This window comes from Natator depressus, chromosome 17 (genome assembly GCF_965152275.1).
Source record: "Natator depressus isolate rNatDep1 chromosome 17, rNatDep2.hap1, whole genome shotgun sequence".
In the NCBI taxonomy this organism is placed as follows: Eukaryota; Metazoa; Chordata; order Testudines; family Cheloniidae; genus Natator; species Natator depressus.
The window spans coordinates 1,855,547-1,873,806 of record NC_134250.1 but is presented as its reverse complement, the minus strand read 5'-3'; the positions used below and the strand labels follow the sequence as shown (position 1 = coordinate 1,873,806).

Sequence of the window (18,260 nt, the reverse complement as noted above, 5' to 3'; positions counted from 1 at the left end):
CCCTGGCTGGCGAGCAGGAAGGGACCCCCAGGGGGAAGAGCAGGGGACCTGGGGTGCAATTGAGGAGCCCGTCCAGCTGCAGGGGGGCTGGAAATGCCACTGAGGAGCAAACCCAACCCTCTACCGAGGGGCATGTGAATGCTGAAAGGGCAGCAGCTGTGCTGCAGAATGTCAAATCAATGCACGTGGTATTTGGCGACATTTGAACAATGTGCCCCAGCCCCCAGCCAGTCCCTCTCCTGGGGCCTAATTAGACCTCAGCAACAGCAGAGCCTTCAAACTCCGTATTAATAAATAAATAACCCTGCCGCCTCCACCAGCCGCACAGGCTCCATCCATTGAGCCAGGGTGGGTGCCGCGCCGGCTGGCCAGGCTGAGCGGGCAGGGTGGCAGCACCCGGAGGAGAACAAGGCAGGCTCTGCTTGCCCGGGGCTGGGCATTGTGGGCCTGTGTCGCGCTCCAGCTCTAAGCCAAGCTCTGGTTTCACATCCCCCAGACCCAGGCTGGGTCGGCCCACGATCAGCCAGCATCCTGAGGGGCTGGGGAGGGAGATCAACTCACGGTCTGGCCCTGGCCCGTTATGGCAGGGTGAGCCCAGCGCGGCACTGGGGCTAGCTACAGGGTGGGGAAGCTGATCGCCATGGAGCCAAGCAAGGAGTTTCCCACCTCCCCGTGGTTCTCCATCCCGCCACAGTTTAACAGCCCGGCAAGGAGCTCGGCACGGTGCTGGCCTGCACGCAGCTGCCCAAACCCCTGCCACCCGGCAGGTACCTCACAGTAATTAGCGTCACAGGGCGAGAATGTGCATGCCGGCACTGCTCTCCATTACCGTGTAGCGTTGCTTAATTAACATCATTAATATCCAATCACCTCCTAATGAGACAGGGCAACAGCTTGGGGTTTCTCAGGATAAGTGATGATGTCGTCGCAGCAGAGAGCTGCCGGGAGCCAGGCCTCGGGGATGGACACTAGGGACTGGGGGCTGGTCCTTGAAATGTGTGTGCCGGGCTACATGGCTGCTCCCCAGCCACAGGGCCTCGGGGCTTTCCGTGGCTACTGAACGGGACCCCTACTCCCCAGCCACCTGCGCCCCACCCCCAGGCCCTACCGGGGGGGTGTGTGTCCCAAACGGGCGGGGGTTGTTATATTTTATAACGATCCATTAAAATATAAACTGTAGCCAGGCAACCTCAAGGTTAAACCTTCCCAGGATTCCCAGCAAGCTGGGAGCCCGAGCCCCCACCCCTGTGAGTGTGCGGATGCCCGCTCACCTCCAGCAGCAAGCGAGCAGCTCAGAGCTGGGCCGGGTGGGACTTAGGATGCCTGAGCCTAATTCCTAGCTCTGGGAGACCTTGGCTGAGTCTCTCTGAGCTGTGGTGCCCCCCTGTAAAGCAGGGGTGATCCTGACTCCCAGAGCAGGGGGCGTGAGGCTTAGAGACTGCGGCCATGGGGCTATGGGGGCACGCGGAGTGGGCATGTGGCACAGAAGAGGGGCAGTGGGGACTGCTCTGCTCTCGCTGCTGGCTGGAACAGCTGCAGATGTAAAGGCCCAGGGATGCTGAAACCAGTAAAGGGAGAGTGGGGCAGTTACCTGCGTTCGCTCGGACGAGGCCGGAGGCGGTAGCGCTCCACCTGTGTCTGCCCCAAAGCTTGCCTATGTGTGTGGCGGGTTGGCTGCTGCCCAGGGCCCCTGTCCAGGTCACCGCCCACCCCAGCTGGAGTTTCTGAATTTGCAGAACAATCACGGGAGAGAACTCCATTTCCTCGCCTGTGCTGGGCAATCTGTCTGCATTTCCACACTGCGTGGCTGAGTAGCAGCCATGACTGCGCCCGCCGTGGGAATCCATGGTTGCTCTAAGTGAATGCGATGCAGCTTGACTGAGAGCGCTGGGCAGGGCCCGGTTTGTTCTGCCTGGGAGGGCAGCCACGTTCTCGCTCTCTTGGGAGGACCGGGGCCGCCTTAGCCCTTGGAACTGGGATGGGGAGGTACACGGAGACTCAACGGGATCGCACTGGCCCAGAGGCAGCTATGAAACCCAGGCTGAGGCTCTCTGTGCCCTCTGTGTGCCCTGCCCCCAAAGGTGGGCAGCCGCTTGCGGGGAAGGCATCACATGCACTAAACCAGCGTGAGCTTGTGCCCTGGCCTGCACCCAGCTCCCATTGCACAAACCAGCTTCCAGCTGTCCTCCCATCCGGGCCGCCTCTGCACCAAACGGTGCCCAGCATGATCCAGACCGGTGTGAAAGCAGTTCAGTTAAAGCTGGGCTTAGCCCGCTGTGGGAACACCCCATGTGGGTGGGCTGCAGGCTCTAGCCCGGTAGCAGCCCCCTGGGGCCGGGGGTGAGCTGCTCCGCTTTGACTGCTGCTGAGTCACGTGGCACTGCACGGCACCGCTGGGGTTGGCAAGCAAGAGCCCTGCAGCAACCTGCAGACGCGCAGCCAAACCCAGCCTGGCCTGCGGCTGCAGCATCCTACCACGGAACCCTCTCCTGGGCTCCTCTCGCTGCTGCTGAGTGTGTGGGTGTGCACATGCATGGGGGAGTGTGTATGAGTGTGCGGGGGGGATCTATGAGTATGTGTGTTTGCGTGTGCATGGGGGTTTATGAGTATGCGTGTGCCCCTGCCTGGGGGGTCTCTGCGTGTGTGTGCACACGGGGGAGGGGGTGTATGCGTGGTGACCATGCATGGGGGAGTGTCTGTGTGCTGTGTGGATCCTGCTGGAGGCTCCCTGCTCCGCTAGCTCGGTGGCTGGGCCCCTCTCTCCAGCTGGCTGCGTCTCTTCGCCATCTGGAGCTCATGCTGGCGGTTCTCCATCTCCTGCTGGCCAGGATCCATCGGGCCGTGCCCAGAGCCTCTTCCCTGGTTCCCATTGGCTCTCGAGCCTGCCTGTTAAGGCCAAGGGAGTGAATGTGCATGCCCGCCATGAGCCGTGTGAGGCTGACACGTGCCATTCCCAGGGCTCCCTTCCTGCCTGGCATCTGAGCTGCTGCCCGCAGAGCCCCCTATACCTGGGAGCACCTGCGGGGGCTCCTCTGGGCTCTGCCTGCCCTCTGTCCCTGCATGCTGGCTGTGGGGTCCCCTGTACTGCTGGCACCAGCAGGCGTTGTCCCTGGGAGCAGGGGCTGCAGGCACCAGCTCCACTCCCGGCCTTGGCCTCCCTGGGGTTCCAGTCTCTGGTGCTGCTGCCCCAGGAACCAGTGTCGGAGATGTGGTTTGCACCCGGGCAGCTCTCCCTGCTTTCACTGGGCCCGTGCAAATGGTGTCTCCACGAGGGGTTTGCAGCAGGCGGGTACCATCTGTGACCCGTACCTGCCTCGCATGCGGGCACCATTGCAGCCCCAGTGCCTGCCCTCTCCCAGGGCCAGGCCCAGCACGAGCCACTGCGTGTTTTGTCTTCAGGAGCTGCATGCTGTGGCTGCGCCGGGTGCAGGCCGTTCCGTGCCCCGGGGGATGGGCCCCGCGGCCTCGGCAGCCCGCAGAAGGGACTGGAACCGCTGTGCCCCCTTCCAGGGGTGGCCTGGAGTCTCCAGAGGGACAAGCCGCCCTCCTGTCCCTCCAGCCACGCCCCTGGGCCTGGGGCGCCCAGCAGTTCCCTTTGGGTCCTGTCCCTTCACCCCTCCCCCAGCTGCCATGCTGGCTTAGGCCCCGATCGGGGAGATCCTAACCCCGCCTTCCCAGGACAATGTCCGAGGCCAGTCCCCAAGGGCTTCCTGGAGGGGCAGGGTAATGGAGGGGCCCATAGTGCCGCCCCCTTGCGTGGCCAAGCAGAGGGAGCCCTCGGAGGCTGGGGCCCCACGCGCTGGCAGCGCTGGCAGCTCCAAAGCTCTCGGCTGGGACAGCCGCCAGTTACCATGGCAATGGAGCGAGGGCGTATTGCCACTGAGCGGCTGCTTGGGGGAGCTGGCGCGTGTGCCCCTGGGGAAGCGAATGGCAGCGTGGGCAGCACCAGCCAGGGAGCAGCACCCACGTCCTCCTGGCCAGGGTCTACTGCGGCAACAGAGCCATGACGGGGCCTAGCCAGGGCTGGGCCAGCTCCAGCCCTGCCGGCGGGGGGTTGGGAGAAACAGCCTGGGGGTGGCATGGCCCAGCGTGGAGCGGGATCCAGGGGGTTAGAGTCGGGGTGGGGGAACCGGGAGCCAGGACTCCTGGGTTCTGTCCCCAGCTCTGCTTCTGCCTGACACTGTGTGGCCTTGGTGAGTCCCTGGCCTCTGTGCACTGGGATGGTGGTGCTGACCCTGTGGTGGGGCAGGAGGCCCCAGAGGTCTCCAGCACTCTGAGACCCCGCAATTAAAGACGGCTCTGTCTCTCCCCACCCCCCCAGGGCCACGTGGCAGGGCCGTTCTGTCCTGGCTCCCTGCCAGGCATCTCTCTGGCCCGTAAGCCCTGGGAGTCACTCGCCGTGCTGCCACGGGTCTCTGCCCCCGCGCTGCCATGGATACCGATGGCTCTTCTCAATCGCGGGAGCTTCGCCATGGTGCCGCTGGAGCGTTGCCCACTGACCTGGCCCAGTCAGAGCCCAGCGTCGGGGCCGGGGCCCGCTCAGCATCGGAGCAGGGCACAGCGGGCGGCTCTCTGCGGGCTCTGCCCCCTGCCCGCGGGCCCGGTTCCAGCCCGCGCAGGAGCAGCACGCCGAGCGCCGCCTGTCCAAGGCATCTCCCAGCACCGAGATTTACCGGGCTGCTAAGTATGTTTGAAAGCTGCTGCTGCCATTGGCCCTGCGCAGACCGGCCTCACCGCTCGCTTACTGACTGTGGGAAAAGGTGCTGAGAGAGACGTGCCCGCCTGGCACTGGGGCTCTGGGAGGCAGCAGGGGCAGGGGGGTGTGTCGGGGAGGATCTGGGTGGGGATAGGCACATCCCCTTCCAGAAGAGGAGACAGGCCCCCTGGGCGTGAGTGCCGGCCCCTCTTGGGGGCAGTCTGGGTGACTGCCCACCCCATGGAGCTGGCAGGCCTGGCGCAGGAGAGCTGTGGGCTGTCTCTGGAGCCTGGCAGGTGTGGGGCAGCTGGCCAGGTGACTCCCCCCAGGCTCTCAGATTTAGCTGGGGGGGGGGGAAGCCAGCCCCCTGCTGTGCCAGTCGCCCAGGCGGGACCAGGGGAAAGGCCAACGGGGGAAGTGCCCCTGCTCTGCCCTTGGGCCAAGCGCATAGGCTGGCAATAACCTGGTGCCCCACTGACAATGCCCCTTCTTCCCACAGGTCCTGAACATCAGCCTGTCGGAAGGGGAGACGGTCACCATGGAGACCTTTGGGGGCGCGGAGCCTGTCGTCCTGGCCAACGAGTCCTTCCTCATGAGGGGCCAGGTGATCCGCAGCCCGACCAACCGGGTCAGCGTGCGGTTCCGGAGCCCCCAGCCCGCCAGCCCCGGCACCTTCCGCTTCCGCTTCCAAGGTACAGGCACGGCCTGCGGAGCCCTGCAGAGCCACGGTCCCTGTGCCTTCCTGCCCCCCACACGTGCCATCCAGACATGGCCCCGCCCTTGGTGCCCTCCTGCAGCCAGAGGGCCCGTCGTGCTCGCCTCGTCCCTTGGTGGGGTGCAGCAGGTCACACAGAGCTCTGGTGCTGCAGCAGGGCTGGGGGGCATGATGTGGTGCCCTGCGCCCTAGACCCAGTGCCCCACGAGGCAGCCCCACCCCCGGGAGAGGAGTGCTGCCCCACAGCAGTGTGGGGGCTGCTCCCAGGAGCTGATGGGCCTGGCAGGTTTGGGAAGGGGACTGGCAGCCAGTGTCTGGCGGCTTGTGGCTAAGAATCCTTCATCTCCAGGCCATGTGCTGGGGCCAGAGGCCACCTGGCTTAGCAATGGGGCCAGGCATGCCCCTGCCCCTGGCGAAAGGGGCCCTGGCAGCTGAGGCTGGGGAGGGGCCCTTTCCCCTCCCATGGAGCCAACCTAGAGTCCCTTTGTAATATGGGCGCACTGGACATGTAGCACGGCACCCCCCGTGGGCGCGTGTCTGCACAGAGCACAGCCTGGCATCCCACCTGGACCCTTGGCACTTCACCTTGGCTGGGAGCGGCCAGGCTAAGTGTGGGTCATATACACCCCCACACCTGTCCCTCCGAGAGCCCCCTCCTCCTCCCAGGCCACCACGTCACCCCTTTTCCCCCACAGCCTGGGGCACCCAACAGCGTCTCCCTCCCAGGATTTGGGGAGTTAGGCTCAGCCCTGGGTTAGAGCGCGCACCCATCTCGCCCCAGTGCACAGCATGGCACCATCCTGCCAAGAGTGTGTCCGCAGGGTGGCCTCGCCCACTCCCCTGCAGGTGAACCCCTGTTTCCCTGGCACAGCTGCAGCCAGCCAGGGCCAATTAGCCTGTTTAAAGCTCTGGAATTGTCGGCGGAGTTAATCTGCGACATCGCCAGGTTAAACGGGCACCAACCAGAGAGACGCGCTAATGGAGAGATAATTGGTGTGAGCAATTACGGGCTCATTTAACATAATTACCGGCAAAGTTAGGCCCCTTGTCGCTGATAGCAGGGCGGAGCCGCTCCTCCCGCACGGCGCCCACGTGCCACAGGGCCAGCCGAGGGACGTGCCTCCGGGGAACCTCCTGTGGGGCTCTGCCAAGGCGCTTGTTGGCGGGGGGAGCCAGCCACACACCTACAGGCCGGCCTGGAGCTCAGGGACTTTCTCCCCTGCTCCACACCCCAGGCTTGGAGCCCGGCAGTGCCACTATCCTGCCCTGAGCTCCTGTCTCCTCCCTCGCCCTGACCCCTCTGCCTGCAGTGCCCACATCGAGCCCCCAGTGTGAATCCCACCCCACACACCATATGCAGCCCCCTCGTCCCCAGGCTCAGCATTGCTCCCCGCCCACCAGCTGCTCCATGTCTCGCCCCCACCTGGCTGATGGCAGAGGTGGGCTGTAGAGCCCGAGGGAGCCAGCGCTGAGACAGCCGATGAGGTGGGAGGCTCCAAGGAACATGGGCTGAAGGCTTACCAGGGGTTCCCGTCTGGAGGGCCAAGGGGCCACTGAAATGGTGCCCTGGCCTGGATGGTTGCCACGCGGGGGCCTAAGGGAGGAGCTTGGGGGCTCTCAGCCCTGGCCCTCACGTCACAATCCCCTGACTGCCCCCTCGCTGCAGGCTGGCACTGAGGCCGTGGCCAAGGGAGCGTAGAGGGGTCATGCCCTTCAGCACCAGGCTCCCGGCACCTCTCACCAGAGCAGTGTTCCCATGGGGGTGCCACCCCGCAGCCCTCCTGGAGCTGGACCCCAGCAGCAGGGATGAGTCAAACGTGCCAGCATTGGCTGGGGGACGAGGGCAGTCGTGGGGTAGGCCGTGGGGCATTGCAGGGCAGAGGGGTGGGAGGAGGGTAGGGCAGGCTTGGGGCAGAGTCTCTGCTGTTTGAGCTCAGCCCCCCAAGAGCAGCCAGCCCCCAGGCGGAGATGCTGTAGTGTCATGGGGTTGGAGCTGTGGTCACGCAGGAGTCATGCAGGAGGCTCTTTCTCTGGGTTCAGGCAGTGCAAACGCTGGGCAGCACGACAGGGGCAGGGTCTGGCAGAGAGGGGGGGTGCTGGAGTCCAGACCCCTGGGACGTGAAGCTTGTTGGATCTGGGGGGAGCCCAGGGCTGGGCTATCAGGGGGCTGAGGGTCGGGATTGAGGGGCACTGGCAGAGCTCGGTGGGTTTCGGGGATGGGGGGAGGCCAGGGCTGGGCTATCAGGGGGCTGAGGGTCGGGATTGAGGGGCACTGGCAGAGCTCGATGGGTTTCGGGGATGGGGGGTGCCTGCTTTCCCATTTCCCATGGTCCTTTGTCTCCTTAACCTGCCCAAGGTTCCTCAGCAAAGCAATACCCCCAAGGGGCGCTCAGCACCGGGCTGGGGGGTCTCTGTCTGCACCAGAATCTCCTGGAGGGATGTGCTGCCCCCGCAACCTGCCCTCACTCACCCACATGCCTGGTGCCGCCCTGACGCTATTAATGGGAAAATAACGACAGATTGTGCCGAGTGCGTCCCTCGGCCGGGGTCGCCATGGCAACGTGCAGCAAATTAATGGGAAAAGCTGCACTTCACGCTCCTTTATATTCTTGTCTGATGGGCCCAGCCCCCTCCCCACCCCGGATTCAGGGGGATTCTGGGTACAGGTAGGGGCTGGGCATGACTCAGTCACTCCCACCGGCCAGGCTGTGGTACCGCCAGCCAGATGCCCGGGTACCCCAGCCCCCCTCCACAGGTGCTTATGGCCGCGATGGGCCCGGGGCATTTCCCACCAGGGCAGAGACTCTATGAGCTGAGAGTCACCCTCAGCTCCCTGACAGCAGGGTCAGGCCCTCGGCTACTGAGAGCCCTGGGCTGGCTACCACTGGCCATCGCGCCCATCCCTGCTCCCCTCCCCTGCTGATTCCCACGTGGGGAGCTCCTAGGGAAGGCGCTGGACTGCTTGTGACCCCCCACAACAGTATGGTCTCACCCCCCCGTCACCCACAGACACTGCACAGTCAGCTGCAGCCCCTGAGTGCGGGAGTCTGGGCTCTGCTGGGCTCAGTCTTCACCTCTGCTGGCTGCCAGGGTGTGCAAAGGGGCACGGGGTCCTGGCAGGGTATCACGCTGGTGTGCAAAGGGGCCCTGGCAGGGCATCACGCTGGTGTGCACAAGGGCCCTGGGGGGGGCATCATGCTGGTGTGCAAAGGGGTCCTGGGGGGCATCACGCTGGTGTGCAAAGGGGCCCAGGGCCCTGCCCTTCCTCTGCACTATAACTAGACTTTGCTCTGCCTGGCGCTGGTGCTGGCTTGGTGGAAGAGGTCAGTGCTCTGAGCGCCGTGGCTGCTCTTCCTGGAGTGCCCCCGGGATCCTTCGCTCGTCCAAATCCCTCCTCCGCCCCAGCTGAGGTCAGGCTCACCTCTTTGTGACATCACAGCGTGCTGCTGCGGAGATGGAGTGACCTCGCAAGCAGAGGCTGTGAGCTCACACAGCCAGTGTGTAGCCCTGAGCCGCAGAGGCTGGTCTGGGAAGCAGCCACTGCCTGTGGCAGGAAGGTTTATGAGCAGTGTCCCCTCTGTTGCACTGTGGCTGTGCCCGGGTGTGTGGGCAAAGTGAGCCGGGTACCAGAGGGGGAGGGGCGCTGCATCCCCAGCCACGTTTGCGGTCCCCCAGGGCACCAGCGTGTTCCCTCACTGTCAGCTGCCCTTCGCACCCCGCTTGTCCAGCACCCTTCGGCCAGCGTGGAGATGTGAAGGTGCTGCCAGCCCCCCTCCGGCTCCTGGCCCAGTCATTCCCCGAGCACCCCCGGCCTGCACAGAGCCAGGGGCTGGGTTCCCCTCTGAGACCCAGTGTGACCTGGGCAGATTTCACCTGCATCCCCCCACCCCCGCCCACGCCCTGCAGCGCCACCTGCCCTGGGGCAGCAGGGACTCTGGCGATGCCAGCAGCCAGGCTGTGCAGCCCCATGGGAGCAGCCCACTTAGTCTGGACCCATGGCTCCTGGGGTTCCCAAGGCATCAGCAGGGGCAAAGGACTCCTGGCGGGGTGGGGAACACCAGCTCCCCTGGCAGAGGGGCAGCGAGGAGTCTGGCTCCCCGCCTGCAGCCTGGCAGAGCGGTGTCCCTGGGTGGGCAGCACCTGTAGGCAGGGTGGAGCCTGGGGGGGCTGCACCCCTCCGGCCAGCTGCCTGGCCATACAGAAGGATTTGCTGCCACCTGCCGGCTGGGATCAGGGACAACACCCGTGTCCGACCCATGTCTCTGTAACTGCGCCCACTGGGTGCTGCCTGGGCAGATGGGGCAGGCTGTGTTTCCAGAGGCTCTGGGTCTCCATGCAATGCGGGGAGAGGAGAGAAAACCGCTCAGCAGCTGGGTATTCCAGGAGGGAAAGCCGACCTCCTTCCACCCCGAGTTCCTGCCTGTGGTTCTCAGAGGGAGGGCGTGACATCCACGCTGTGGGGCAGGATCCCTCTGATGCCCAGCTTGGCATAGGTGCAGGAACTAGCGGTGTGGGGGGTGCTGCTGCACCCCCAGGTTTTACGCGAGGCTCCACTTCTGGCCCCCCACCCAGGGTCCTGGCTGCCGGCCGCACACCCGGGGGCTCCGCTCCTGGTCCTGCGCCCATCCCCAGCTGTGGTCCTGGCCTCGGCCCCCTTACTCCTGTCCAGGTCCCCCCCTCCCAAAGACATGGCCCTGCTCCTGGACCCAGCTCGGGGTGGGAGGATTTGCGGACGGTAAGGGGTCTGGCTTTTAGCACGCCCACGCTTAAAAGTGTTCCAGTGTCACTGCAGCCTGGCATGGCCATGTGCTGCAAAACACCCAGGTGCTGCGGTGGCACCCTCTGCCCTGGGTCAGTGCTGTGTGGGGCAGTGAGGGGGTGACAGCCTGGTGCCCTGGGGGGACTGGGGCCAGCGGGGTGCAACCATGAAGCAGGGACATGGTCGAGTCCATCCCTCCCCACAGGCACCAGGCGCCCGCCCCCACGGGCACCGGACACCCACCCCCCGGGCACCAGGCATGCCAAGCCAGGGAGCACATCGCTCCAGCCATTCAGCCTGCCAGGCCCGGCCATTCAATGCCCCTCTCTCTCCCTTCCTCCCTCCCAGCCTATCTGCTGAGCTGCAGCTTCCCCTCCCGACCAGCCTACGGCGACATCTCCATCACCAGCCTGCACCCTGGGGGCAGCGCTCACTTCTACTGCACCACAGGGTATCAGCTGCGGGGCCCGCCTGTGCTGACCTGCCTCAATGCCACCTGGCCCTTCTGGAGCAGCCGGGAGCCCATCTGCCTGGGTGAGTTGGGGGGAGGGGCTGCCCAGTGCTGCCGGATGCCCCACTGGCTGGGCACAGGCCTTGCCAGAGCAGACCTCAGCTGCTCACAAAGGACGTGAGTTCGGCCTTCTCAGCCTGAGCCTGGCCCCAGACGCCAGCTCCTGATTGGCTGTCTCCTCCTAAGAGAGGGTTCAGCACCCCAGCACCTTCCCACAGGCTATGGGGTGCCCCCTAAGCACTGGGCACGCTCCAACCACTGCCCTGCAGCTGCAGCCCGGCTCCAGGCACTGCCCTCTGCCCACTGCTGCAAGACCGGGCAGTATCTGGCCAAGGGCGTTCTGATGGGGGCGGCCCCATCTCCGATGCCCCCGCCTGGGCAAGCCGCTGCCTGGCGGCCATCCCCCCAGTGCTCCTAACCCTCGGCCTGCCCTTGCAGCGGCCTGCGGAGGCGTGATCAGAAATGCCACCGTCGGACGCATCATCTCGCCCGGCTTCCCAAACAACTACAGCAGTAACCTGACTTGCCAATGGCTGCTGGAGGCCCCCAGGGGCCAGCGCCTGCACCTGCACTTCGAGAAGGTCGCGCTGGCTGAGGATGATGACAGGTGCGGGGCAGGGAGCGGGGCCCGTACAAGGGAAGGGCCTATGAGGGTGCAGCCTCAGGGGAGCAGGGTGGACGTGTCTGTGAGGCCTGGGGGGCTAGAGCTCCCCTGCCACACTGTGTAGGACTTGCAACATGTGTTTGCAAATGGATGTTGGCTCTGAAACCCACCGATGGCACATGCCAGAGCAGCTGTGCCATTGAGGCTGCCCTGCTCTCTGGTCAGGGCTCTAGCCAGCCCTGATGGACAGTGACAGGTGTTGGGGCTCCCCCCCCAACCAGGGGCTCCCCTCCGACTCTCCATGCCTGAGCCGGCCTTCCCACTGAGCCCCCTCTAGGAGAGGGGACAGAGGAGATAACCCAGGGCACCACAGCTCCCCTGTGTGATGGGTTACCCACCCTCCAGGGTGCCACCTGATGTACTGGGGTACCACTGAGCCCGTCTGTTCCACCAGCCTGGGCTCCCTTACACTGTCCTGCTGAGCCAGGCCCTCAAGCTTCCTCCAGCACACCCAGGTAGGGACACACCCAGCTGCAGAAGGACGCAGACGCTGAAATCAGCACAGCTAGGGAATTGCCCAGCACTCCCGTGCACACCCCCTCTGGAGCGCAAACCCAAACCTATAGCGTCTTGTGCAGCTCAGAGAACTGTGAAGCGTAAGCTCATGAAATTTGCTCCCCTCCTCGGGGTGGAGGGAGATATTCAACAGCTTTCCCCCACCCCCAGTTATGAATTCCACAAACTGGTTTTAGAGAAAACCAAAACAAGTTTAGTAACTACAAAAGATCGATTTTAAGTGATTATAAGGAGTAGCAAACAGATCAAAGCAGATTATCCAGCAAATAAAACAAAAACGAAGATAAGCTTAAAATACTAAAGAAGCTGGTTACAAGTAATAATTTCTCACCCTAAATGTTGATTTAGGCAGTCTGCAGAGGTTCTTGAAGGCAAGCTGCTCTTACTTGCAGTTTAAAACTCTAGGTATCCCTTTCACAGGCCAAACACCTTCCCTGCCTGCGTTCAGTCCTTCTCCCCCCTGTGTCTTTGTTGCTTAGATGTATGCAGCAGTCATGCTGGGCACAGATTCAGTGAAAATGACCCTGATTATCTCTCCCCTGCCTTAAATAGGTGTTTTGTATGGCAGGAATCCTTTATTTTCCTGCCCTGCCCCATCCCGTCCAGTCCCCTCCAGTGGGAAAATACTGGTATTGTATCATGGAGTCCAGTACCAGGTGACTTAATCACAGGACCCTGCAGTGTCAGAGCAGCCAGGAGTCAGAGGTTGTTTGTAGCATCCCGGGAAGGTGGGAGATTAGCATCTTCAAAGACCTATTGTTCTCCCAATGGTCCACTGACGTCCGCAGCTAGCCAGCCAGACTGATTGCATTCTGTCTGGTGGGCGTTCCCTAGGTGTAAACATTTTTGTAGTACAGATGTATAGTCAATATTCCTAACTTTAGATACAAAAATGCTCCATGCATACAAATAGGATAATCATACTCAGCAAATCATAACTTCCAATGACACCTCACATGCCTTATCTTGCACAAACCATATCTTAGTAATGCTATAATCCTACGATAACAATATTTCTATGAAGAATATGGGGTGTAGTGTCACCCCTGCACCTGTGGTTTTTGCCCTCCTGCCCCCAGGCATCAGCCGTGCCCCTCGTCTCCCCGCATTCTCCCGATGCACACAGGGGCCTCCAGCAGGCCGAGCCACAGACCCCTAGAACCCAGCGGCCACACCGCAGGGATCTTCCAAGGCCTGTGCCCCCCCAGCTGGTTGTGTGACCATTGCTGTGCAGGCTCATCATCCGGAACGGGAACAGCACGGAGGCGGCGCCGGTGTACGACTCGTACGAGGTGGAGTACCTGCCCATCGAGGGGCTGCTCAGCACCGCCCGCCACTTCTTCCTCGAGCTCACCACCGACAGCAACGGCGCCTCCACCGGCGTGGCGCTCCGCTACGAAGGTAAGGCCTGAGACCCCCGCAGGGAGCGTGGAGAGACACCTGGCCCAGGGCCCCGGAGAACGAGCCCTGTGCTGCTGGGGAGCCGCGGACACCGTCATCCCGGCCCCCTTTGGGTGGCAACGCTAACCCTCTGCCCCTCCGCCCCCAGCGTTCGAGCAGGGGCACTGCTATGAGCCCTTCGTCAAGTACGGGAACTTCACCACCAGCGACGCCACCTATGCCGTGGGCACCTCGGTGGAGTTCAGCTGCGACCCTGGCTACACTCTGGAGCAGGGCTCCATCATCATTGAGTGCGTGGACCCCAGCGACCCCCAGTGGAACGAGACGGAGCCGGCGTGCCGAGGTCTGTCTGCTGAGGCCAAGCCAGGCTGCAGGGGAGGGGGCAGGCAGGTGCCTGGGGGGACAGACCAGCTGAGCCAGGGCAGGGGCCCGCCCAGCCAGAGCAGACAGGGCGCTGTTCCCCTGGGCTCCCAGGCCTGTGCAGAGCTGGGGCCCAGGCCCTCCATTGAGAGCCCCCTGTGCTGCTCGCTGAGACAGGAAGGGGGGCTGCTGTGAGGCTTCCCGCCCCGCAGCTCTGGGCTGCAGGGGGTAGATGGGGCAGGAGCTCAGTGTCGTCTGTCCCTGCAGCCGTGTGCAGCGGGGAGATCACAGACTCAGCGGGCGTGGTGCTGTCCCCCAACTGGCCGGAGGCCTATGGCAAGGGCCAGGACTGCATCTGGGGCCTGCACGTGGAGGAGGACAAGCGCATCATGCTGGACATCCAAGTGTGAGTGTCAGGGAGGCACCGAGCCAGGCATGAGGGGGAGCAAGGGCCTATGGATTGCCCCCGGGCGATCACTGGGTGCCCTGGGGATGGCTGGCAGAGCTGCGAGCCCTGTGGGGAACCCCTCATCCCCTGAGTCTGCAGCCAATTCTCCACTGCTCACCGTGAGAGTCTGTGGCTGCAAAGGGGCCAGGGCCGGGGCTGGGCTCCCTTTGCCCCAGGATGGTCTTGGCTGAAACCCTCCTAAGTGCAGTCCACACCCACACAGCCTCACTCAACCAAGGGGGAGAGTCCCCTCTAGGGCCAGGGCCAGGACCAGCTAAGCCGGGCTCTACAGGTCCCCTCCGCAGGGCGTCTGCCCCAGCCCCCTCTCTCTCCCCAGGCTGCACATTGGGAAGGGTGACGTCCTCACATTCTACGACGGGGATGACCTGACAGCCCGGATCCTGGGCCAGTACACGGGCACCCACCGCCGCTTCAAGCTCTACACGGCCATGGCCGACGTCACCATCCAGTTCCAGTCAGACCCTGGCGGCGCTGTCTTTGGCTACCAGCAGGGCTTCGTCATCCACTTCTTCGGTGAGGGACCCCCACCAGCACTGGGGAGAGAACCCAGGAATCCTGCCTCCCAGTCCCCCCTCCCATAACCACCAGTGCCCCCTCCCCCCCAGAGCTGGGGTTAGAACCCAGGAGTCCTGCCTCCCAGCCCCCCTGCTCTAACCCCCAACCCCTCAGAGCTCTGAGCACCTCTAGCTGTGCCCCCCGCCATGCCCTGCGGCCAGCCTGTGGGGCCAGGCTCCTGAGCTGGCAGTGGTCTCACTTGGCTCTCCCTGCAGAGGTTCCACGCAATGACACGTGCCCCGAGCTGCCCGAGATCCCCAACGGCTGGAAGACCACATCCCACCCCGAGCTGATCCACGGCACCATGGTGAACTACCACTGCTACCCCGGCTTTGAGCTCGTGGGCACGGACCTGCTCATGTGCCACTGGGACCTGACCTGGAGCGGGGACCTGCCCACCTGTGAGAGGGGTGAGCTCGGGCCACTGCTGGGGCAGGCTGCCCCGCACACCCCAGAGACTGCCCCGGGGTTCCCTTCCCCGCCTGCCCTGCCCTCTGGGGCTGCCCCCCAGCGCATGCTGGAGTTCTGGCCCCTTTGCACCAGTGTTGGCTGGTCGGGCCCCCTGCCATCCGGGGGACAATCAGCTGGCCCGGCCCGGGTCTCCCTCAAGCACTGGCTGCTGCTGCTGGAGCACGGGTTGGGAGGGACCCTCAGGGACCCTCCCTCTTTCCCAGTGACAGCGCCTTGCCTACCCCGTCAGCTCCGAACCGGGCTCCCAGCTGGGAGGGGTGGGTGGGGCTGCCCCCCAGGCGGCAGGCACTCAGCAGGGTGGGGCTGCGTACAAGATCCCCCAGACCGGAGCCCTGCCAGGACGCCAACAGTCGCCTCCCCCAAACAACCCTGCACCCCTTTGTGCCCAGGCTGCCTTGCTCAGGCTGGCCGGGGCAGGCAGGCTTTGCTGTGCCGAGAGCTCCCCCTGCTGGAGCTCCGTGCCCCCAATGCCAGCCCCAGAGGGCCGGACTCTCACCTGCCCATTGCAGCCCTGGGGGCAGGGGCTCCGGGCGCCCGGGGGTCTGGCTGTGTCCCTCTCTGCGGTGCAGAGGGGCTGGAGGCCTCGCCCTGCCAGGCATGGGTGGCAATGCTGGGAAGAGACTCTCGGCATTTGTGCTTCGACCACTAGCCACGCTGCCTGCCACGGCATAGCTGGGCAGGATGCGGGGGCTGCAGCCTTGCCCCCCCGCACTCCGAGCAGGAGCAGTAACCAGTTCTGGGCTCCCCCCCCCCCCCCGGAGCAGCTTCCCTTCCCCTCCCCCCACACCTGCAGAGCTAAGGGCCACAGCCCCACTTGGCTCCAGCCCTCCTAAGGCCTTGAGCCGTGCGGGGAGGCGTCTCCCCCTTGCCCCTCAGCTTGATGTGAGTCTCGCTGCCTTCCCTCCCCTGTACAGTGACCTCCTGCAAGGACCCCGGGGACGTGGACCACAGCCGCAGGATCATCTCCAGCTCCAAGTTCCCCGTGGGCTCCACCGTGCAGTTCGTCTGCGACAAGGGCTACGTCCTGACAGGGGGCAGCCTGCTGACCTGCCGGGACCGCCAGGCCGGAGGCCCCAAGTGGAGCGACCGCCTCCCCAAGTGCACCCGTGAGTCCGAGCTCAGCCAGGTGCTTCCGTGGGGTCCTGCTGCTCCAGCTGGCTGTCTGGGAACCTCCCCACAAAACTGGTCACGGTGCACCTGGCTGCTTGTCTCCAGGGTGGGGGAGAGCCCTGGCCCTGCAGCCTGGGCTGGCACCCTGAAGCATGGGATGCTCGGGAGGGGGCACCGCATCCCATTGGGCTGTCCCCCAGGGCCTGGGCCGCAGCCTGGCAAGGAGCTGCCCGCCTCCCAGCCCTGGCAAGAGTCCCCCAGCAGTTGGGCCGGGCTGAGCCCCCTGAGGGAGGCTCCCCACAGCACCCAAAGGAAGCACCAGCCCCACACCGAGCCCCTCTGCCCGCGGTTGAGCTGCAGGTGTGTGTCTCAGCCCAGCTCCATTCCACGTTCGCAGCGGAAGTATATGAGCCTTGTCACAACCCGGGCGTCCCGGAGAATGGCATCCAGACCCCGGAGAAGAGGCTGTACCAGGCCGGGGCCACCCTGCGCTTCTCATGTGCCACGGGCTACGTGCTGCTGGGGGAGGGGAGCCTCCGCTGTGTGCCCGGCCACCCCTCACAGTGGAACAGCTCTCCTCCCATCTGCAAGGCTGGTGAGTCTGCCCTGGGACTAGCAAACAGTGTGTGCGGCCCAGCCAGTCCCCGGGCCCCTGGCCTCTGGCATCTCACCTTCCCTGCAGGGCCCTCCGCTGTGGGGGGGCAGAATGGCCCTCTCCGGCGGGATTGCCTTGTGGTCACTGTGCCCTGGGCATGCCAGCTCCACCCCCGCCCCTTCCATGACTGAATGGTGAGTGTGCAAGGGACACCCCCTGCCACTGCCAGCGCTAGCGTCTCCCTGGCATTGCAAAGCTGCCTGCCCCTTCTCCAGCCTGACTCTAATGCTCCCGCCCCACGGCGCAAGGAGCATATGCCCACGTCAGCCCCAAGGCAGGGGGGCCACACTGGGCCAAGCCGTTAGCAAAGCACTGGCCACAGGCTCGCACTTAATAACCACTCTGAGCTTCAGCTGCCCTGCCTGGGGCCAGCACGTGATGGGGCCCTTGGCTCTGCCCTGGTCCCCAGCAGCCCATGCACTGGACTCCTGCCGCCCTTGCTCGACCCAGCTGCTGGCTCTCCTTCCCACCTTTCATTCTTGCCTCTCTTCTTCCAGCTGCTTATGATGAATTTTACAGCAACCGCAACCTGGATGGTAAGAACACGGCGTGCAGCCCCCTCTGGCCAGCCTGCAGCCGGGGTCCTGGTACCCTCAAGCCCTCAGCCTGGCTCTCAGGCTGCCATGCAGGAGGGCCGGGGGGTCCCTCTGGGGCAGAGGCCTGGAGGGGGGTGGCCTGGGAGCCACTGGGGCTGGGAGACTGGTGGGGAGAGCAGATGACACTGAACCATCGGGCCATGCAGAAACACAGGGAGTGACGGCCCTGGGTGCGGGGGGCAGCTGGGTTGGGCTCACTGCTGGCTCACTGGCCGACCCAGGGAGACTCGGCAAAGGAGGGATCAAAGAGGGGGTTTGGGTTTGGGTGTGGGTGGGCTTGCGGGTGGGGGTGCCGGTGGGAGTGGGTGTCCATGGGGGTGTGGGTGGGGGTGCCAGTGGGAGTGGGTGCACATGGGGGTGCTGGTAGGAGTAGGTGCCCATGGGGATGGGGTGGGAGTGGGTTTCCATGGGGGTGTGGGTGGGGATGCGGGTGGGGGTGGGTTTCCATGGGGGTGCTGGTGGGAGTAGATGCCCATGGGGATGCGGGGGGGGGTGGGTTTCCATGGGGGTGTGGGTGGGGGTGCCCGTGGGGGTGGGTTTCCATGGGGGTGCCGGTGGGAGTGGTTTTCCATGGGGGTGCCCATGGGGGTGGGGGTGGGTGTCCATGGCGGTGCTGGTGGGAGTAGGTGCCCATGGGGATGCGGGTGGGGGTGGGTTTCCATAGGGGCGGGGATGCAGGTGGGGGCGCCGGTGGGGGTAGGTGCCCATGGGGGCGGGGGCGGGGGGGCTATCTGGGGAGCTGGGCTGGGCTTCGCAGCGAGCGCAGAGCCAGGATGTGGCTG

The 18,260-nt window shown here is 64.6% G+C and overlaps 1 protein-coding gene across 2 annotated transcripts in view; it reads left to right on the top strand.

Annotated features, from left to right (window-relative positions):
- SEZ6 (seizure related 6 homolog) overlaps nt 1-18,260 on the top strand; it is a 70,503-nt gene that overhangs the window by 46,372 nt on the left and 5,871 nt on the right. For both annotated transcript variants that reach the window (XM_074974925.1, XM_074974924.1), the window contains exons 4-14: nt 5,196-5,388; nt 10,519-10,704; nt 11,120-11,288; nt 13,096-13,262; nt 13,411-13,605; nt 13,890-14,028; nt 14,408-14,604; nt 14,862-15,056; nt 16,032-16,223; nt 16,625-16,822; nt 17,380-17,418. In XM_074974925.1, the coding sequence (XP_074831026.1) occupies nt 5,196-5,388; nt 10,519-10,704; nt 11,120-11,288; nt 13,096-13,262; nt 13,411-13,605; nt 13,890-14,028; nt 14,408-14,604; nt 14,862-15,056; nt 16,032-16,223; nt 16,625-16,822; nt 17,380-17,418 (1,870 nt within the window). The remainder of the gene's footprint in view (nt 1-5,195; nt 5,389-10,518; nt 10,705-11,119; nt 11,289-13,095; nt 13,263-13,410; nt 13,606-13,889; nt 14,029-14,407; nt 14,605-14,861; nt 15,057-16,031; nt 16,224-16,624; nt 16,823-17,379; nt 17,419-18,260) is intronic.